The sequence below is a fragment of the Balaenoptera acutorostrata genome, chromosome 3 (genome assembly GCF_949987535.1).
Source record: "Balaenoptera acutorostrata chromosome 3, mBalAcu1.1, whole genome shotgun sequence".
In the NCBI taxonomy this organism is placed as follows: domain Eukaryota; kingdom Metazoa; phylum Chordata; class Mammalia; order Artiodactyla; family Balaenopteridae; genus Balaenoptera; species Balaenoptera acutorostrata.
Genome location: NC_080066.1, coordinates 79,812,793 through 79,835,038, shown reverse-complemented (window position 1 = coordinate 79,835,038; position 22,246 = coordinate 79,812,793). Strand labels below are relative to the sequence as shown.

Below are 22,246 nucleotides of genomic sequence, written 5' to 3'. Positions count from 1 at the left end.
GAGAATAAGAAGCTTGGACTGTTTTCCTTCAACATATTGAACAGATACTTAATCCTTTGTGCTGTCAAATGAAGTAATTATTTTCATGTGGTTTTATATCATAATCAATCTGCTGCTTTTTGCATGGAGCAGATCATGTTCCTGGTGTATAGTATAGGAAATTATTTAGTGATTAAACAATGAAGTATCAGCTGTACTGAACCAAATGTCTTCTCTGCATTGGTGATACCATGAAATCTTATTAAGCTTAGACTTTTCTGAGTTCTTGCTCTGTAAATATTTTCTTCATTTTCCACTAACCCTACCTTGCTCTCTTAGATCACTTTTCCTCAGTATCTTCCTTCCCAGTTTAGAATTTTACAGTCTTCTCTTGGGTGTCCATATTTTAGTTTGTGGGCTGTTCACATGAAAATCCTTTTTTCTCCCACTTTTTTTTAACTTATGAAGCATTTATTGAGATTTCACTATTTTCTAGTCACTGGCATTAGTTGGGCAAAATGAAAATGATCAGTCCACATTTCCTGGGCAAAAGGAGTGCTCCTTCTCATGAGAAAAACAGATTGTTATACCACAGAATGATAGAAGTTGTAGTAATGAAGGCCCAGGGAGAGTAGAAGCACAAAAATATAAGCAATACTTGGTTATAAAACCTCCAGAGCATATCAAGTGAAAATTGATGTTTTGTAATACAAAGAACAGAGGACTGATGAGTTACTTATTCTGGACTTAATTCCTAACATGTAAAACAAAAAATTTTGGGCACTATCAGGGTTTCTAGAACTGGGCTCAATAGGTTATTAATAAACAATATGTAAATACAGAGCTCTGTGGTCCAATATATTTATGTATTATTGAGATAAAGAAAATTAGATAGATTTCCTTGTTGGTATTAGGTGTCTCAGTTTTTAATATTATTGTAAATTATAAATCTTTAAGAAAGGAATAGAATATACTTCTTCTCACATTTCTTTTCCTACCGTGGAATCCTTCTGTGTTACCTATGAATTGTTTGACTGATAGTAACAGTCTCAAGAAATAGTAAATTAGACAACTTATACACTTAACTATTAATTTAGATCTGTGATCCATTGCGAGTTCATTTTTGGTTAAGTATAAAGTCAGGGTCAAAATTGATTTTTTTTTTGCATAAGAGTATCCAGTTTTGTTGGCACTGTTTGTTGAGAAGATTGTCCTTTTCCCCATTGAATTCCCCTGTTATCTCTGTTGAAAATCAATTAACTGTGTATGTGAGGATCAATTTCTGAACTCTCTTTTCTGTTCCATTGATTTTTTTTAAACCTTTACATCGATACCATATTATCTTGATCACTGTACCTTAAAATACATCTTGATATCAAGTAGTGTAAGTCATCCAACCTTATTTATTCTGTTTCAAAATTGTTTTTCCTATTCTAGGTACATTGCATATACACTGAAACATTTTCAACCAACGTATCCGTTTCTAGAAAATCTTCTGGGATTTTGGTTGGGATTGCATAGACTCTCATCAGTTTTAGGGGAACTGATATTTTAGCAATGTGGAATCTTCTGATCAGTGACTATGGTATAACTTTCTCTTAAGTCTTCTTTAATTTCTGTTAGTAATGTTTTATAGTTTTCAGTGAACACATATTACACATCTTTAGTTTATCACTAAATAATTTTTGATGCTGTTATAAATTTCAATTTCTGGTTGTTCATGCCTTATATAAAAACTATAATAGGTTTTGGTATATTGACCTTGTATCCTGCACCTTGCTAAACTCACTAGCTGTAGTAGTTTTTTTGTACATGCTGGAGGATTTTCTCTTGGATAATGAGAATTTAACTTTTTCTTTTCCAATCTGGATTTTTCCCCTTTATTGAATTGGTTATGATTTCTTGTACAGTGTTGAATAGAAGTGATAAGAGTGGATAGCTTTGCCCTGTTCTTGATGTTGGAAAAACAACCAGTCTTCCACCATTAAGCATGACATTAGTTATATGTTTCATTCATGTGATTTATTAGATTGAGGAAATTTCCTTTTATCCCTAATTTGTTGAGAGTATTTATCAAAAATGGTGTTGGATTTTACTAAAATAATTTTTTGCATCCATTGAGGTGGTCATATGGATTTTCTTTTGTAGTGTGTTGCTGTGGGATTATATTGATTACTATTTTTAATTTTAAACCAACCTTGCGTTCCTGAGATAAATAGCACTGGATTACTATGTGTTGTTCTTTTATATATTGTTGAATTCAATTTGCTAAAATGTTGTTAAGAATTTTTATATTTGAGTAATACTGATCTGTATGATTTTTTTCCCTTGTACTGTCAGTCAGAATTTGATATCATGATAATACTGGCCTCAAAGAATGAGTTGAGAATTATTACTTCCATTTTAATTTTTTGGCAGAATTTATGTAATGTTGGTATTATTTCCTCCTTAAATATTTGGTAGAATTTACCAGTGAAGATATGTGGGCCTAGATTTTTCTTTGGGAGATGGCTTTTAATTTTAACTTTATTAGTAGATAAGAACTATTCAGTTTTTTTTCTTGAGTGAGCTTTGTTAGTTTGTGTATTTTAAGAAATATGTCCATTTGTCCATTTCATCTAAGTTGAATTTATTGGCATAAAGTTGTTCATAATAATTCTCTATTACCTTTTAAATATTTATATTAGTTATCTCTTGCTATAATAACAAATTACTGCAATTTTAGTGGCTTAAAATAGTACACATTATGGACTCACAGTTTCTGTGGGTGAGGAATTAGGTATAGCTTAGCTTGGTCCTTTGTTTCAGGGTCTTTTATAAGACTGTAAGCAAAGTATTGGCCAGAACTAGGGTCCCATCTGAAAGACTGATTGGGGAAGGATCTGCTTCCAAGATCATGTGTTTTTTGGCAAGATTCAGTTCCTTTTGGTTCGTTGAACTAAGGATCAAAGTCCCCTGTTGGCTGGAAGCTGCCCTCAGTATCTTGCCAGCTGGGCCTTTCCGTCATGGCAGCTTACTTCATCATAGCCATCAAGGGAAGAAGGGTCTGCTAGGAAGATAGAAGGCACAGTATTATGAAGCCTAATTATGGAAATGGCATCCCATCACTTTTGCAATATTCTGTTGATTGGAAGCAAGTCGCTAGGCCAGGTCACACTGAAGAGGAATGGCTTATATAGGGGTATGAATACCAGAAGACATAGATCATTGAGGGCCATCTTAGAGTCTGCCTGGCACAGCATTTGTAGGATCTGTAGTTAAAATCCCTACCTAATTCCTGATATTGGTGAATTGTTTCTTTTTCTCCTGATCAGTATGGCTAGAGGCTTATTATCTCTTTTACTGACATTCTCGAAGAACTAGTTTTTGTTTCTTTGGTTTTCTCAATTGTTTTTCTGCTTTCAATATGTTTGACTTCTACTCTTACCTTTACTTTGAGTTTAGTTTGCTCTTTGTTTTTTAGTTTCTTAAGGTGGAAGTTGTGGTCATTGATTTGAGATCTTTCATCTTTTCTAACAGGCATTTTAGTACTATAAATTTTCCTCTGACCATGGTGTTACCTGCATCCCACAATTATTCCTATTTTGTGTTTTCATTTCATTCAGTTCAAAATACTTTATAATTTTGTTACCGAATGAATCGGGTCCTGCCACCTCCCGCTTACAAAATCAGTTACGTACTCACAAACAGTAGAAAAGAAAGGTGCTCTTAATCAGAATGCCGGCAATCTGGGCAGATGGTGGACTCGGCATCCGCCACAAACCACCTCCGAAGGTTCTGCTCAGCCATGAAACTTTTAAAGAGAAGGAGGGAAGTAATCCAGTTAATCATTGAGATAGGGGGGTCAGAGTCATCACCATCCCCCCACTGCTCGCAGGCTCGTTGACTTCTTGTGATCTTCCTCTAGATGTTATCTTGTTCACAAAGTTTGTTCGGGAGATGACTGAAGGGGAAGCTAAGGGAGAGATCTGGTCATCTTCATTTCTACATTTCATTGCTTATTCTTCATTTCTACTTCTTTGATCTATGGAAAGAACTGACAAGTTAGGCAAGGTATTGTGTGATTAAAAGATTTGAAAGGTGTGCTTGGGCCAGAAATGAGTAGAGCATGGTGGCACCTGGTTTAAAAGTTAGTTACAATATAGCTTTGCTAAAGTGACAAGAAAAGGGGCTTCCTGCTGAGGGTGGTTTCCTGCAAAGAGCTGCTTACAAATCCACACTTGTCAGAACATCATTCCATTTCTGTGGGGTTAGGGGTGAAGGTCTGTCTTTTGTAACTTCTTCATGCTGACATAGAGTGCTATAGTCTCAGAGTGGAGGGTGTCAACATGGGTCTGTAGCATCTCTGCTGATAATTTTAGTTGTCTGATTACATATACGGGTAGAGAAAGCTACAATTACTTTGATGCCCACAAAGATATAGATTATTATGAGCAATAATGTTAATCCCATTCTCTTGAGGCCAGTTCTTGGAATTGTGCTAGCCATAGATTCAATACTGCTCAAGCTGGAGCAGCTTATGTCATGGCTACAGTCTGGTCATCATGCAGTTAGCTTTTTTCCTGTGGTGGCAGTTATAGTATCTGTAAAACAATTCAGGAGTGTGCATCAGACACTGAGTCTGTGACTCTGTTGTCCTAATCATTAACTGCTCGGTTTTGTACTTGGGGCGGGGGGTGGGGGGTGGTCCTGCTCTGTTCCAGTTTTCCTATTGCTTTCTTCCTTGACCCTTGGGTTATTTACAGTTATATTGTTTCATTTTGAAATATTTGGAGATTCTGTAGACATGTTTTTATTATTGATATTTAATTTATTCCATTGTAGCCAGAGTACATGCTTTAGTTCTTTGTGTAAATCTGTATTTCTGTCTGGTGTTATTTTCCTTTTGACTGAAGAACTTCCTTTAACATTCCTCATTGTGTAGGTCTGGTGCTGATAAGTTTTTCATGTTCCATGTGTCTGAAATATTCTTAATTTTTTGTACAAGGTAAAGAGTTCTAAGTTACCATCTCTTTTCCCTCTTCTCCTTCTTCCTTTTCCTCCTCTTCTCCCTGTCTTCTGCCTCTCCCCTTCCCCCCAGCAATCATAGGATTCACTTTGTTTCCCCTCTCTCAGGGATCACTGTCCTGCACTGACCATGTCCAATGTCTCAAAACTCTTGCTTAATGTATTTTGTTCATTTTTTTTTTTATTGTTTCAAGTGTGAGGGTTAATCTGGTCTGTTACTCCATCTTGTCTGGAAGTGGAAGTGGAAATGTAGTTTTAAGTTAAGCTAGTCTGACAGGGACCATGGATTTGCTTCATCAGTAGGAGCCCTATGACTAGCACGTTATAAATGAATGGAGAAGTGAAGCCAGCACTATTAGCTTTTCCTGCACAATACTGAAAGTACTGGCTTATTCAAGAGATCTTTGGAATTTTGATACCCTGTTTCACTATTGTGTTTAAAAAAAAAAATTAAAAAAAAAATTAGTGGCTAACATTAAGTCATCTGCTATCATAGTTCCCAAGTTTAAATCAGTTCTCTACCACTCTCTGACCTTGGGAAAGTTATTTAAATTCTCTAGGATAAAATTTCCTCATCTATGAGATGGAGAAAATATGGTATCGATATATAGTTTAAATTAACTGATATAATACCTGACAGCCCTTAACACAGTGCTAGCATATGGTAGTCACTCAGTAAAAGTTAGCTGTGATGCTTATGATGCCACCAGAGGCGTGCTTATTGACATTTTTGTTTTCCAGTTATCAACGTTTCATTTTGCCTTAGGGCATTCTTAGCAGCTCTTAATGCAGTATTTCTTCTGCCTTAACGGCACTGCTTATTCTGCTTTGAAGCTGTGCTGGTATATTGCCATATTCTAAACTACACCCAACCCAGGAAGTTTAACTTGGAAGTTGGCAGAGTGGCTTGGGCTTCTTTTAAAATATCACTGGTCGTGCCAACTTGTCCCTTAAACTAATAGGGAATCTAATATTAGTAATTAAGCCTTTGGAAGCTATAATGTGAAACATATGAGGCTCAGACTTCATACAAAAGTTACTCAGTTTATTAAAACATTTTCAAGTATTGTCTCTTTCTTCTTCCAAACTGTGAGCTCCTTGAAGGCAAAGACTGTTTTATTCAGCCTTGTATTCTGGCACTTAGCACAGTGCCTGATACATTACTGGCATTAGTACTTACATATACATATGCATTGTCACACTTCCATATGCACATTTTGACCTCTTTAATTTCATAAGTAACTAGATTAAAATGATATGAAAAGACAGGTAAAAGAAAAAAGAGGTAGTTATAGGGAAGAGGAAAACAAGAAGAAAGTCAAGAGGAGTAGAGACAAGAAGATCTCTCAGAAGTGTTGATAAACACACCTGTTGGCATCTACAGTAGAACTTAATAGTACACACTGAAAACATAAGAACTCAAAGCAGACAGGCAGAAAAAAGAGAAAAATCAATTTAAGGTACTGCTATGAATGAAATTGTCACATTGGATCAAGTAGATGATAATTCCATTTCTGCCACTATTAGCCATGATCTCTAAGCGGCACATCTCCCGATCTCTCTTAGGAGGTATATAAAAAAAGACTGGTAGTACTGTGAACTAGTACTGATTATCAAAGAAATGCTGGTCTCCTATTTTTCTCAGCATCCAAAAGTTTTATATGATGTGCAAATGTACTTATCTAATCTTATATTTTTTAAGTATCTGAAAAATTTGTACTGGGTGCAAATATAGTAAAACAGTATCGATTTAGACTGAATGTCTGAATTACAGTATAATTTTACTTTTAAGGAAATAACTATGTTGTTCTTTTTACTTTTAATTATGTGTATTAGCTAGAAGTATTCTAAGAAATTAATGCCACTTAAATTTCCTTGTCAGTTTCGTTTAACTAGATATGTAGAATACACATACACATGTCAGAGCCAAGTTTTTCTCTAATAATAGATAGCTATTTGTTTGATTGCAACTTGATGAAGTTGCTGGTTTGTGTTTGATTACCATGTTGCATGAAGAATACTGTCCTTCTGCAATAGAATCATGGTCATGGAGTGAGATGCTTCCACTGAGAAGCATTCAAAGCTCATACTAACTGAGGGAACAATAGATTCACCTCTGCTTCTCATACTCACTCTAGGGTGCATGCTTTTCTTAGTAGAATGAAAGAGGGGTGGAACTGTTTTTAGTACATTAATTTTTTTTCTGCTTTCTTTTTAATGAATTCACATAATTTGGTTAGATAAGTATATGTATGATATGGGTAAATTATGATATCTAGACATTTGAGTAGCCACACAAGTCCTGCTTTTAGTGATTAAAAAAATTGGTTTGCTCATATTCAAATCTAGTATATGTTTTTCAAATTGATGAATGAGTGCTCCCCGAAGGGGTCACTCGTCAGCAGTATGTTGGAGTTACTCAAGAGAGAGAGGCCTTGCTGGTTAGGCAACTGATGGAAAAGGAGATAGCTTCATGTGCTGATTCTTAAAAGCAAGGAGGTTGACAACATGCAAAAGTGAGTAATGGGTCTTTATAAAAGTGCCGTGAAAAGGGAGGGTAATGTATTTAGAATTTAATTCCTTTGATCTCCATAGCAGTAAAGGCTAATCTAGAAGAGAAAAGTTTCTTTACATACAGCTTTGAAGTGTTAACATATGGATGGGAAATACAGTGATTCTAAAGCTGCAGTTGTAGGATATTTATAGACAAATATAATTTTTAAAATGCTTTCTTAAATTAAGAAAGAGAAGCTTTGTCAGAAATATTTTAAATGCTTTGTCAAACTAAAAAATTCTAAAGTTAAAAATGAGGGATTGTTCAAAATCCAAGAAAAACTTGCTGAGTTCTTTCTCTAAGCTACTCATTTAATATTGAAGTCTCTGCTAAGAGGACCAGGCTTAGTTTTCAGAAGCCCATTTATCATTAAAAAGTCATCTCTAAAAGTTAGGTTTTGTTTATCAGATATTTTCAGAGTAGTTACACCTGCCTCTCATATCTGATGGTGATGCCTTTCTGCTTTTCACAGGAAGTCCTGACATTTCAGCTGCTGCGAACACTGCAAGAAAAACTGTATAGATCAGAAAACAGGGGCACTACCATCCTTTGGTATTACGTAGAAATAAAAATTTCTTTTTTGCCCTTTCTTTGTTGGAATATCCATATGGTACCTGTGCTCCTCTAGCCAGGTAACCACCATGGGCTTTGAAGATCTAGGAACTGAAGAAGGGGACGATGGGTTTGTGTATAACTAATCCTTTTACATTCAGTTGCTATATCTGGGTAGCTTCATTGCTGCAGAACAAATCACACATTCCCTAAGGAAGACTAGATGCCTCATCTGATACTTTTTCTCTGGTTGAGCCTCAGGTTGAAGTTGGATTTCAGGCTGTTACCCTAAAGATTTTTATCTCTGTGGGAATATATATGTATATTTTTTTGCAATTTTCAGTGCCTAACTACCAGGTCATTCAGATGTCCCCTTTAGTTTATTGGAATGGAGTTACACAGTTTTTCTCTAGAATTTTTCTCCCCATTTTGTTATAATGAATAATAATTCTTAACTGTAATTGCCAAGTTATTATCATAAACTCCATCTTACAGGAGGGAACTCAACTACTGGTCCTAATGGTAGAAATTTCCTTCTAGGTTTGTTGGAGCCTCTGTTTGCATTCTCTGTAGGAATTATGTCAACATCACAGAAGATTGCTGCAGTTTATTACCACCTTGGGCAAGGGGAATGTTCTTCAGGAGGAATGAATGCCTGTACTTGATATCCACTTACCAAAGGAGATTTTCCATTTCCCATTTTGTTTGCTTTTTCTCCATCACAATCCATGGGTTCAAAAAGTTCTCAAAAGCTCTTTTGACTGTCCCTATTATTTTGAGCACCACTAGCCAAATTAGGTGGTTTAAAATTTTTTTTGTTTTTCTGTTTTCCTGGCTCTATTCCTTTATCACCTATGTTTGAGTAAATACACTCTTCATTTTGTGTGGCTCCAGCCTATCACTGAGCCATTCAGTTCACAGTAATTCCAGGGAGGAACAGTTATTTCTAGAGAGACAGCATTGCATGATGGGATGGAGTCAGACTGCCTCGGTTTAAATTCCCATCCTGCTACTTACTGTTATATACCAGGTGAATTATGTAAAATTTCTGTGCCTATTTCCTTATCTATGGCATGGGAATAATAGTTCATGGGGTTGTAAGGATAATGAGTGAAGCCCTTAAACTCAAGTTCTGGCAAGTAGTACCATTAAATGTATGCTGATGCTATTATTAATGCAGGCATAGAAAACCTTAAACCAGATAAATTGAATGAAGACTGGATTACTCCTAGAAGGAATCGCTGACCCTTCAACTATGGCTTATTTGTTTTCATCTTTAGGGAAATAAGTCTCGGCCAGTGGTTCAGCACCCACATGAACCAGTTAGCAAAAGAACATTGTTTCACTATTATACTTTTAATTCAGATTTACTCTTAAAAATGAGTGGCTTTAGTCATAGGGGCAGGAAGAGGTAGTGTAAGTGACGCGTGGTACGTATCACCATGGCTCATTACAGAATCCAAAAGTATGGTCCTAAGTATCCTATCCTGTGGTCCTAAGATATGCAGTGTTGTTTTAATCATGAACTATGAATTATTGTGTCTGTGAGTCAGATTCTAAAAATCAGCATCGGCCAACACTGTTGCCATGGCTCTAAGAGCCTATACAACACTGGGCATCAAGACAAGATACTGGCAACAAACTAAAATATCTTACTTCTGTCAAATTTTGCTGTATCAACACCTGGTATAATGACTGCAGTTTTAATTATAGAACCTTAAGATGAACTAAGGAGCCTAATGAAGATTAACTCATTTAACAAATATGTCTTGAACATTTATTATGGTGAAGGATTGCCTTTGCACCCAGGTCAGACTATTTCAGATAAGAATGTAGCTACATAAGGGTTAATGAACTAATAAGGAAATGTAATGCTGATTGCTTTGCTTTTTGCCTACTGGAAAGTGCATCACAAATTAGATACAGCTTGTAAGTGGACTTTGGAAGCTTTCTGTCAGAAGTTTGGGGTTGTCTATGGAGAACTTTCTGATTCTGTAAGAGATTTTTTTTCCTAAACAATAATACATTTCTATTCTAGAGAATAGTTTAGTAATATCTAGTAAATTTAAAGTTGTGTATGCTCTGTAAGCCGGTGATGTTACTCCTAGGTATTAACCCCTAAAAAGTTTCGCGTAACTTCTCATATGTGTACAGAGAGACATATTACTAAAGTGTTTATAGCAGCCTTGTTTGTAATAGTGGAAAAGCTAAATGTCATCAAAAGGGGGCTGGGAAGATAAATTGTGGTATTTTTATAAATAGAACATTATACAGTAGTGACATGTATTTACCAGTGTTAACACTTTTCCAACATATCAGTCTTACATATTGACTGTTAAGTGAGTATAGAAAAAAGTATACTATTTAGATAACATTTTAAAACATGCAGAGTGGTGCTCTGTTTAGTTAGAGAATATGCATATTTAATAAAAGTATTAAGTAATGCATGAAAATGATTTTTAAAAGAATAAGTTTAAGATAGTGTTTACTTCTGAGGAGAATTTGGGAGAATTCATAGGGTTTTAAACTATACTGGCAATGTTTTATTTCTTGAGTTGTGGATACATGGCTGTTTATTACATACATTTTTATATGTTCGAACTATTTTAGAAACATTTAAAAATTGGAAGAAAATGTGTCAAAGTGTTGTTTGCATTTCAGTTGAGGTAAAATGGAGTCTTTTTTTTTCTTACATAGTTGATGCTGTTTCTTTACATTTCCAGTTTTCTACAGTGAGAGTATGTTATTTCAATCATATTAAAGGAAAAAACTGAGAAACTGTATTTTTCAGAAAAACAATAAATGGTTTTCATAGAAATTTTAGGAGATGATAGGCAAGTAAGATAAAAAAATTATAAACTTGTTACAATTTTCTAGTCTTTTTCCTATAAACTTTATAGAGGTTAAATATTATTATACTATGTACCAATTAATTTTTGTTCTAATTTTTCCCACCTAATATTATAAAATAAATGTTTAACATATAGGACTGGTATTTTAGAAATTATTTTAAAATATGCTATTGTACTGAATGTAAGAACATTGCTTTGCTCAGTGGCTGGTATCGTATCATGTCTTCTTACAGTTATTTATTGCTTCTTAATGCATGGGTTTTAATAAACTTATGTTATTCCTAGGTTTGATTTACTTGAATTGATTTCACGAATATCAGCAAATATTTTAAAATATTTATTGAGCAGTTGTATGTTCAGTCTTAATCTGTTGACATACAGTAGTAGAAGATAAAAGGTTTAAAATATGTAAAATCTAAGGTTCTTTTGCAACAGAACCTCATTTTATCTTTCTTTTATCTAATTTTCCCTGGTTGCATATAGTGTGTGAACAGGATAGGGGAATCATGGTTTAAAAATGTGAGCTCTGTAAGACTTAATGAGGTACTTGTGGTGCAGAAGAAGAAATAATAGCGGCTAATATTATTTTTCTGTATACCAGGCCACATGACTTACAAGATAATATAGGCTAGTTCTTCTCCAACTTTAGTTAGAGAATATGAATATGAATGAACCCCATAAAGCTCTTCTCAAAATACGTGTTCTGACTTTTTAGGTCTAGGATGCACTTAGACAAGTGTAAAGTCAGTATGTTTGTTTAGGAGCAAGCTAAACTAACAGGTTTCACCAATTTTGCCCACCCGCCTCTAGCAACCACCAATCTATTCTCTGTATCTATGAGCTCCGGTTGTTTGTTTTAAGATTCCATGTATCAGTGAAATCATTAGGTATTTGTCTTTCTCTGACTTACTTCACTTAGCATAATGCCCTCAAGGACCATCCATGTTGTTGAAAATGGCAAGATTTCCTTCCTTTTATATGGCCGAATAGTATTCCATTGTGTGTGTGTGTGTGTGTGTGTGTGTGTGTGTGTCTATATATATATATATATATATATATATATATATATGCATGCATACATACACACCACATTTTCTTCATCCATGCATCCCATCCATCCATCCATCCATCCATCCATCCATGGACACTTAGGTTGCTTCCATGTCTTGGCTATTGTATATAATGCTGCAGTGAACATGGAGGTGCATGTATCTTTTCAAGTTAGTGTTTTCATTTCCTTCAGATAAATACCCAGAAGTGGAATTGTAGGATCATATGTTAGTTTTATTTTTAACTTTTTTGAGGAACCTCCATACTGTTTTCCATAGGGGCTGCACCAGTTTACAATCCCATCACCAGTGCACAAGGGTTCCCTTTTCCCCACATCCTTGCCAACACTTGTTATTTCTTGTCTTCAGCCATTGTAACAGGTGTGAGGTGATAACCTCATTGTGGGTTTGATTTGCATTTCCCCAGTAATTAGTGATGTTGAGCACTTTTTCATGTACCTGTTGGCCATCTGTATTCTTTCAGATCCTCTGCCCATTTTTTAATCAGATTGCTTGTGGTTTTTTTGGGGTTTTTTTACAGTTTAGCTGTGTGAGTTCCTTATATGATATTAACCCCTTATCAGATATATGATGTGCCCATATTTTCTCCCACTTTATAGGTTGCCTTTTCGTTCTGTTGACGGGTTCCTTTGCTTTGTGCAGAAGCTTTTTAGTTTGATATAGTTTCACCACTTGTTTATTTTTGCTTTTGTTGCCTTTGCTTTTAGTGTCAAACCCCAAAAATTATCACCAAAACCAATGTCAAGGAGCTTACCACCTATGCTTTCTTCTACGAGTTTTATGGTCTCAGGTCTTATGTTCAAGTCTTTAATCCATTTTGAGTTAGTTTTGTAATCTTTTAATAAACCTTTTATATGTGTAGTCAGGATGTTAGTTTAGGAATAAACTAAACTAACAGGTTTTCTTAAACATTTTATATATGCTGCACTACATTTTATAGTACAATTTTTAAGGTAGTTAAAAAATACAATTGTTATAAAATACAATCTCTAGTTTATTATTATATACAGCAAACAAAATTGGTCTGCCAAATTACTTTAAACCATTGCCCAAAGCTTGTTCTCTTTGTTTACCTTTCTGTTGTTTGATAACAAACTATTCTTGGTCCAACATCAGTCCACAGACTGTACTTTGAGAAGGACTGACAGAGAGTATCAGAAATTTATTAGAAAGGAAGGATGTGTTAAAGAATCCGTGAGTGATTTTAAGTAATGTAATTTAAAACATGTTCAGTATTGTTTTGTAAACACTCCTATGAATTCTAATTAGAAGACAAAAGCATTAGTGAAGATTTTTAATCATGTGCAGTTTTTAAGTAACATGAGAACGCACTGTTTTTATCCTTTGCCTCATGACTTATTTTTCTCCTTTAGAAAATACATGGAATTTTTTTTAAAAAACTATGTATTAACATGACCTTTTAATAAAGCTTTTGCAGCCAAGTGTAAAGTCAGTATGTTTGTTTAGGAGTAAACTAAACTCACAGTAAGTTTTCCTCCAATTTTTCTGTATGGTACACTGTATTTCATAGTATAATTTTTTAAGATAGATAATTTTCTAATTGAGTTTACTTTTCACTATTTTAAATTCTTGTTCTAAATGGATCATCAGTTCCTGAACTGGAAGGAACTTATTAGCCTCTGTAAGTTTTGCCAGTTAATGGGAAGAAGGCAAAAATCTATACATTAGAACCCATCAAAAAATATTATGTTTCATGTCTGAATTTAGTGTCTGTAGTTTTGGGGAGAACCAGTTAATACTTGGGGCTGAAATTTTTTTAAATTAAGTGTTGTTGTCCTGTGTTCTTCCAAACATCAGTCCTTCTGGTACTGCTTATTCATAACCTTACAAACTGAAGTTGCAGCATTATTATTGATTTACATTTTTACCCTTGAATTTTATATAGAAAATAGTTACAGTATAGATGGGTTAATAATTTTTAAATAAAATAATTTATTTTACTTCCTTTTGTACTTGTAGTAGAAGAATGTTTTTACTTTTTATGTATCATGTGTTAATGGATTTATGATTTTGATGTGGTCATTGCTGGAGAAATTAACATTGAAAATCTGTAAGGAGGATTGTAGATGAATTCCAAAGACATACTCTGCTTGTAAGTTTTTATTTAAACATAAAGAGAATATAGAATTGAACACTCTAGAAGATGGAGACCTATAATATAGAAAAAGTCTGCCAGAATTAAGTCTGTTTGCTTCTAACAGATGACATTAGCAGTTACTTGGATAAATTTGTGAATATGGTTGGCTCAAGTTAGAACTGAATCTGAGTGAACTTTTTTAGGTGATCCTTTGGGATCTCATGTTTAAAAGTATTTTTATGCACTTGTACTAAGCAGTATTTCACGTATCCATCATATTTTCTGAGCATCCTTTCCACCTCTGAAAGATCTTGATTCTTCCTGTCCTCCCACCCATGGTAATTCAAGACTTGCTCTTCAGTCTGGGGTTATAGTAATTCTGCAAAACCACTTCTTAGCGTTCATAAATAAAAAGTTATCTAGAGAGGTTATTCATCCTCTCAAGAAAAACTTAAGCTGTTAGGTGCATACAGAGTTCTGTGCTGGTTTTTTTGGAATGATAAAAAGGAGTGAAACGTTGTTGCCTTTTAGGAACTTGTGGATCTCCATGACAAAACCCAGATCTATCATGAAAATTTATTATGTATTAGCACCTGACCTATTTAAGGATAACAGAACCTTAACATATTGATTATTAAGTTGCTTTTTCAGATGTAGACCTGATTCATTAACACAGAGCATTGTTCATTTTTCATTCATTCATTAAATTAACAGATTTTACTAGTCACATACTATGTGCTTGTTAACATACTTGTCACTAGTGATAGAGTAATGAGTGATATAGACACAGTCCCTGCTTTCAGGTAACAAACTATTGTGATTAGATCAACTCACTTGTCTTTTTCATGGGTGTATTTATTTATTTATATTTTTGGCTGCATTGGGTCTTTGTTGCTGCATGCAGGCTTTCTCTAGTTGCGGCAAGCCGGGGCTCCTCTTCATTGCGGTGCACGTGCTTTTCATTGTGGTGGCTTCTCTTGTTGCGGAGCACAGGCTCTAGGCCTGCGGGCTTCAGTAGTTGTGGTACGTGGGCTCAGCAGTTGTGGCTCACGGGCTCTAGAGCGCAGGCTCAGTAGTTGTGGAGCACGGGCTTAGTTGCTCTGCCGCATGTGGGATCTCCCCGGACCAGGTATCGAACCCGTGTCCCCTGCATTGGCAGGTGGATTCTTAACCACTGCACCACCAGGGAAGTCCCTCATCAGTGTATTTAACTGAAAGAGACACTTTAGGGCTTCCCTGGTGGCGCCGTGGTTGAGAGTCTGCCTGCCGATGCAGGGGACACGGGTTCGAGCTCTGGTCTGGGAAGATCCCACATGCCACGGAGCAGCTGGGCCCGTGAGCCACAATTACTGAGCCTGCGCGTCTGGAGCCTGTGCTCCGCAACAAGAGAGGCCACGATGGTGAGAGGCCCGCGCACCGCGATGAAGAGTGGTCCCCACTTGCCGCAACTGGAGAAAGCCCTCGCACAGAGGCGAAGACCCAGCACAGCCATAAATAAATAAATAAATAAATAAATAAATAAATAAATAAATAAATAAAAACGAAAAAAAAAAAAAGAAAGAGACACTTTAAAGAATTTGTTTAAAAGCTATAACTTTATTTATCTAGACATTTATTTTGCTAATCTGTCATAGGTAAATAAAGAAATACAATAAGGACACTTTTTTTTTCTCTTTTAAACTTCATTTGTTATTTCTACATATTTTTATTTTCGTTTTACTTCTCTTTTAAGTGTGACCACTCATTTATATCAGGCCTCATTCAGAGCTTTCTGGCAGCTTATGGCTATTGGCTGACTCTCTACTAGCTTTGACCGCTTCGCAGCTATAGGACTTCAATACTTGGTGTGAAATCTTGTGGCTCTTTGAATACCAAAAATCTGTGGTTATTTGTTCAGTCCCGTTAGATAAGCTAGCACCTTATTAACTTTCTTTCTGCTAGTTATTGGGTGTTCTATGGAAATATTAACTGAACCTTTATATCTGAAGCCCTGCAGCATTTTAAGGATTTAGCAGCTGAAACCTCCCATCCATCTGTCATTTGTTCTGAGGATGTGAGAAAGAGACATGGTGCCTGACTTTTCAGAATTTGTAAGACATAACAGTCTCTGAGATGATAGTAATAATGGCTAGGATATATTGTGTGCTTACTATTTGCCAGGTACTTTTCCAATTGCTACTACATACAATAACTCATTTAATCCTTACAACAACCTGTGAGATAAATATTGTATTATTATTATTATCCCTATTTTACAGATAAGGAAACTGAGGCAAGAAATGTTACTTTGCCTCAAGTCACACAGCTAGTATATGGCACAGATGGAGTTTAGGCCTGCCAGTCTGGCTCCAAAAATTCCACATTTATCCACTATACTGTACTGTGCAATTATAATAGATAATTATGGTATAATTTAAATGGATTATTAAATAGGTAATTTCAATAAGTGTGAGCAGTGACATGATGGAAATGCTTGCTGCTATGGGAGCTCAGAGTGAGTTCACCCAATTTGGTAGGGTCAGGGAAAGTGTTTCTGAGAAAGTAAATCTTTATTGAAAGAGCCTTTCTCCCCATCCCTTTTTAACTATTGAAAAGAATTGTAAAGAATATTTTAAAATAGAATTAGACAGTGGTTTTCAAACAAAAAAATAGCCACATAGGTTAGAAAAAACATGTCTTTTCTCAACTTGGGAGCATTCTCTGGTGATTACGCCATATTTATTGGTTGGGTGAAATAAATTTTTTAAAAGCTATTTAAAGAATTAGGGGGCTTCCCTGGTGGCGCAGTGGTTGAGAATCTGCCTGCCAATGCAGGGGACACGGGTTCGAGCCCTGGTCTGGGAAGATCCCACATGCCGCGGAGCAACTGGGCCCGTGAGCCACAATTACTGAGCCTGCGCGTCTGGAGCCTGTGCTCCGCGTTAAGAGAGGCCGCGACAGTGAGAGGCCCGCGCACCGCGATGAAGAGTGGCCCCCGCTCGCCGCAACTAGAGAAAGCCCTCACACAGAAACGAAGACCCAACAGAGCTAAAAAGATAAATAAATAAAATAAATAAATTTATTTAAAAAAAAAAAGAATTAGGCAACAAAAACAGTTACTGTAATTTTGAGGAGACAGACAAGAGGAGAGCACTATTATGTAAATAATACTAGGTGCTTTTGTTTTGTTCGATAGAACAAAAGATTGGATTGATAATGTGCAGTGTAAATTAGTTTAAAAATGGTAACAGCTTTGATTGATTAGAGTCTGTTGTCATATTGTAGCAAGGATTAAAGTTTCTAAATTCTGTACCATAAAATGAATGTAGAGAAAAGTATGAAATACATTTTATAGAACATATTTCATAATATCAAAGCTTTTATGAAGTGTTAATGTATTCATAGGTGGGAGTATTTAAGAATTGCAAATTAAATTGTCATTTAGATATTAGATTTTCAGTGAGGTTTTTGGCACACATTAGATCTGAAACTATGACAAACTTTGTTTGTTTGTTTGGCTGCGTCGGGTCTTAGTTGCGGCATGCAGGATCTTCGTTGCAGCATGCAGGATCTTTCACGGTGGCGTGAGGGCTCTTCCTTGTGGTGCACGGGCTTCTCTCTAGTTGTGGTGCACGGGCTCTCTAGTTGTATCACGTGGGCTCCACAGCGCACAGCCTCAGTAGTTGTGGCACGTGGGCTCTGTAGTTGCGGTGAGGGCTTAGTTGCCCTGTGGTATGTGGGATCTTAGTTCCCTGACCAGAGATCAAACCCATGCCCCCTGCATTGGAAGGCGGATTCTTAACCACTGGACCACCAGGGAAGTCCCTAAAACTATGACAAACATTTTTGAGTCCAGTTTCATTGTTCCATCCTCCAGCATCAGTTTGCATCTGTGGATGAAGAACTGTTCCTCTCTTATCTTTTAGGCTGTGGCTTTTCAAAATTATTTTGTGCACTTAGATGAACCTTTGAGGTTGGGAAAAAATACTCAAATTTCTATTTAATTTTTATCTTCCATGAATGAAATTATGACTTACTGAAATTTGTTATATTGGTTAATAGTATATGTATATAATTTATGAGTAAATAGATATTGAGGGCCCATATTCAAATCTTGCTTGTATGTGATGACACAGGTTTATAGATTCCACTGTGGGTACAATATGACAATCCCAGATTTTATTATTGGACTAGGAAATAATCTTGTAGTAAATTCTATACTATACGTTGCTGTATGTGGTTGCACATGGATAAGAGATAGTACTTACTATTATTTGTGTATGGTTGATAGAAAAATAATTGTTCTGTTTTCTGAGCACATATTAATCGGGGCTTAGAGATAGATCTTCTCTATGCTTACTGTGATATATGTGAAGTTAATCCACTGTGTGTGTACAATTATTTGATGATACCCTGAAACTTAGATTTATTTGTATTATTATTTATATTGTTATATTATTATATAATATTTATATTATTTATATACTTGTGCTTTAGGCAATAGTTTAAAATGTTTTTAATGTTTTTATTTTTAATAGTCATGAAAGAAAAAAGTTCTTATTGCACTTCAAGGATGAGAATTGAGAACATGCAAAATTTATCTTTTATTATCCTTTAACATTCAAATAAAGTGTGAACAACATGGCTGACCTACAAATGCATTTCTGTTTGCATTTTTCAAGAGTAATACTGTTGTTTAATAATGATAAACAATATTTCAGTGAGTTTTTTTGTTTAATAATGATAAACCATATTTCAGTGAGGTTTTTTTGTAGGTTTCAGTGTCTTGTTTTGACTCTGTGCCTAAGAATGGCAGTGGGAGGGAGTGGCAGAGAGAAACACCCAGATGAATGTGAGATAGTAGGATGTCACTTAGCACCTCAAGAGTGTTCAGTTTTAAGCAACAGAGGTAAACTCCAAGGAGTGACTTTAGCTGGGAGCCATTCTATTTTGTATATAGCTCTTGCTGCGTGTGGCTGTGACAGACAGGACTATGGTTGTGGTTACCAGAGGACACCCTTGTGGTCATAACCAAGTTGTAAGTGTCACCAAGATTCTTCTTGAGTGTCTGTCACATGTGTATCAGTGATTCTAAAGTAGATAAAAATGAAACAAAGATTCATTTGGGAGTTAGCACTCCCAGCAGATTAGTTTTAAAACAGAACAGCAGAAGGTGTTGTGACATGCATCCCCAAGCAATTGTAATGATTTGACAGTTATTTAGCCCTCAATTCCTAGCCCTTTGGTTGAACTGACAGCATGCCTGCAAAGATAGTGAGGCCTGTTTCAGCCCCATTAATGTCTTCTTGAATGTTAGCCTGCAGTCTGGGTAATGATAAATGTTCACTGATTGATGATTTTATAGTCCCAGAGGATTCTGGGTGGTTTCTGTAAGCCAAGACAGTCAGTTTTTGTTCTTGTTTGGGCCTCTGCAAGATTTTCTGATCTTTACTAAAATCGTTTTAAGTTGGCAAAAAGGTGGGTACCACCTCAGTTTTAATTAACTAGGGTTCAAAGCCTTGTTTAGAAACTATATGATTTTGGAGGTGATGCTGTATTTAGCATGTATAAGAGTCTGAGAACCAGAACAGCTTTTAATCCACTGAGCTTTTGTAACACTTACTGTATTTGTGAACTTTCATGTCTTTTAGGCTCCTTCGCTTTTAAAAAACCTGTGTTAAGTTATAGGGATAAATTTAATAACAGCTATTGTGAAATAATGTTAGCTTTATTGTTTTCATGGTGTTTGCAATTTCATTTTTTAGATTCTTAAGAATTTAAATTAACTATCTTTGTGTTTTCTTTTTTACATGGCTCAGTTTCTATAGGAGTATATCTTGTTATACTAGTATTAAAAGGAGTATAAGCAGATCTTCTTTTGCTAAATATTTGTTTGCCATTTAGGAAAGGATTCATTTCTAGTATATTGATTGTCGATTTTTAAAAATATTTTAAATAAATCTTGTAATTGCCCAACCCTTTATTGATAGGGTATGGAGGCAGAGAAAGGAGGATACAGGTAAACATTTTCCTAATTTATTGTAACTCAGAAATATATTTTCTTAGTTCATCCTTTTAGAACTTTACTTTTGGCTGTAAAGAGATTGTAGGGCTAATTTTTTTTTAAATCTATAAAGAAACTTTTTGACTTTAATATCTTAAAAGGAATAAAAGCAGCACTTCTGTTTAGTTTTCCAAGTAATGAACCAGAAACTTGGTTAGGAATGACCATTTGTAAGTCTGTATATTAATTAGATGAGTGCCATTATGCTCAATTAGCACGACTGCCAAATAATCTCTTTAATACTCCGGTCTTTTTTTTTTTTTTTCTCTAGGGTTTTACAGACAGCCCTCATTACAGTGATCACTTGAATGACAGTCGATTAGGGGCCCATGAAGGCTTGTCCCCAACACCTTTCATGAACTCAAATCTAATGGGTAAGTTGGTAATTCTCTGCAAGTAGTCTTCACAGAGCCTCTTTGGTCAGAGACATTTTTTTGTCTCCTTGTCCAGGATGGACACCTAAGTATGTAGTAGAAAGTTCCTAAGTTTCTAGGGGCATCTGGGCTTTCTTTGTTCAGCTAAGTTTGAGGGGCAAGCATTCAGAAATGTGGTTCCTTCTATGAGAGCATTATTGTCGTTGCTATCAGAAAAGGAAGCAGCAGTGTTTTAACTGTTAGTTTTGGCAGTGTCTGTGACATCAAGCATTATGTTTTCTGCTCTCTGGGCAGAGAAGCATTTCAGAGACATTTGTTTGTAATTTACTATTTGTCTTAACAGTTGTATATATGTGGTAATTAAAAATATGACAGCAGTGATTTTAGGCAAATTTTACTCATGTTGGGCAGTATTTCTTTTGACACTGTTTGATCAAAACATAATAGTATAAGTATTGCAACATTTGTTTTAAGCACTTGGGTTCTTATTGGGGATTTAAAATTTTTTCTTCTGCTGTAGTAAAGTTGTACTTTGAACGACATTACCTACCACCTAAACCTGATTATTATTTTTGGCAAAACCTTTAAGGTTAGCCATTCTCTATATCTCCCCCTACTTCCTGCAAACCAGCCCTCCCTTCCTCTCTCCCCCTGCCCTCTCACTTTCTCATATCAAAGTTTATAGCTATTCAATCTGAAATGATAAGCCCCCAATTTTTTCCCCCCAGTTTGGATGCCACTCTTTTATTAAGCGAGAATTTTACCTTTTTGCAGAACCTGATTCAAAAGAATCTGTTTTATGACATTATTTTTCCTTCTTGTTTATGCTGGGGCTGAGCACATTACAAAAGCTTTATTTAATCTGTCTTACTGGTTGTCAGTGGCGTCATGTTAATATGGAAGGTTTGTGTAATTGACATTGATTTCATTACTTTACTTCTTAAGGACATGACCTATATTGTGATCTTAGAATTGTCCTTTTAAGAGACAGCCATGCTAATCTAAGTGGATTACCCAAATCCAAAATCCTGGTGGTCTGCAGTTTCTTTATAAATGGTTTTGTTTAGCACAGTCTTTGTTTATTTCCCTTACCCTCCATAAAGTATTGAGGAGACAGATTCTGATATTTCAGTGTGGATCTTGCCTAAGGCAATTACCACTTTGAAGCCAGAATCATTGAGTATGACACAAGAGTAAAAATCAGTGACAAAACTTGTGTTTAAAATGACAGTTTGTTTCAACATAAATGAAAATGAAAATCCTGGTATTAAATTTATTATCATTCCAGGTAAAAATCAGAATTAAATATAGAACAAAATAATTATCCTTGCATTTGGCCAGGGAAAACTTTCTAATCTATCTTCTAAATTTTCTATCGAACTTACTATCAAAGTAAAGTAGATGTGACACTCCAGATAGTTGCCTTTTGTAGTATAACTTTTCCCCAAGTAGCGTTTAATTTATGGTAAATATGGTAGAGCAAACTATAGTCAATGTTTTTGTAATTTCAGATTGAACTAAGCTTTCTTAATTAAGGATAAAACTGAATTGTGAAAAATCAGAAATTGCCCTTTTTTATATTTATGTTCTTACCTTTATTAGCTTACAGAGATGACTCTTAAGTTCAGTAGAATTGCATCATTTGTGCAGCTTTGAGCCAAGGTGACTGTTAAAATTGTGGGGTAAGTGTGGGAAATAAATGAATTCTAAGAAGTAT

The 22,246-nt window shown here is 35.4% G+C and overlaps 1 protein-coding gene across 7 annotated transcripts in view; it reads left to right on the top strand.

Moving 5' to 3' along the window:
* The window catches only part of TCF12 (transcription factor 12), a 375,328-nt gene that overhangs the window by 164,197 nt on the left and 188,885 nt on the right, over positions 1–22,246 (top strand). For all 7 annotated transcript variants that reach the window (XM_057542292.1, XM_057542293.1, XM_007194942.2 and 4 more), the window contains one exon: positions 20,427–20,529. In XM_057542292.1, coding sequence (XP_057398275.1) covers positions 20,427–20,529 — 103 coding nt within the window. The remainder of the gene's footprint in view (positions 1–20,426; positions 20,530–22,246) is intronic.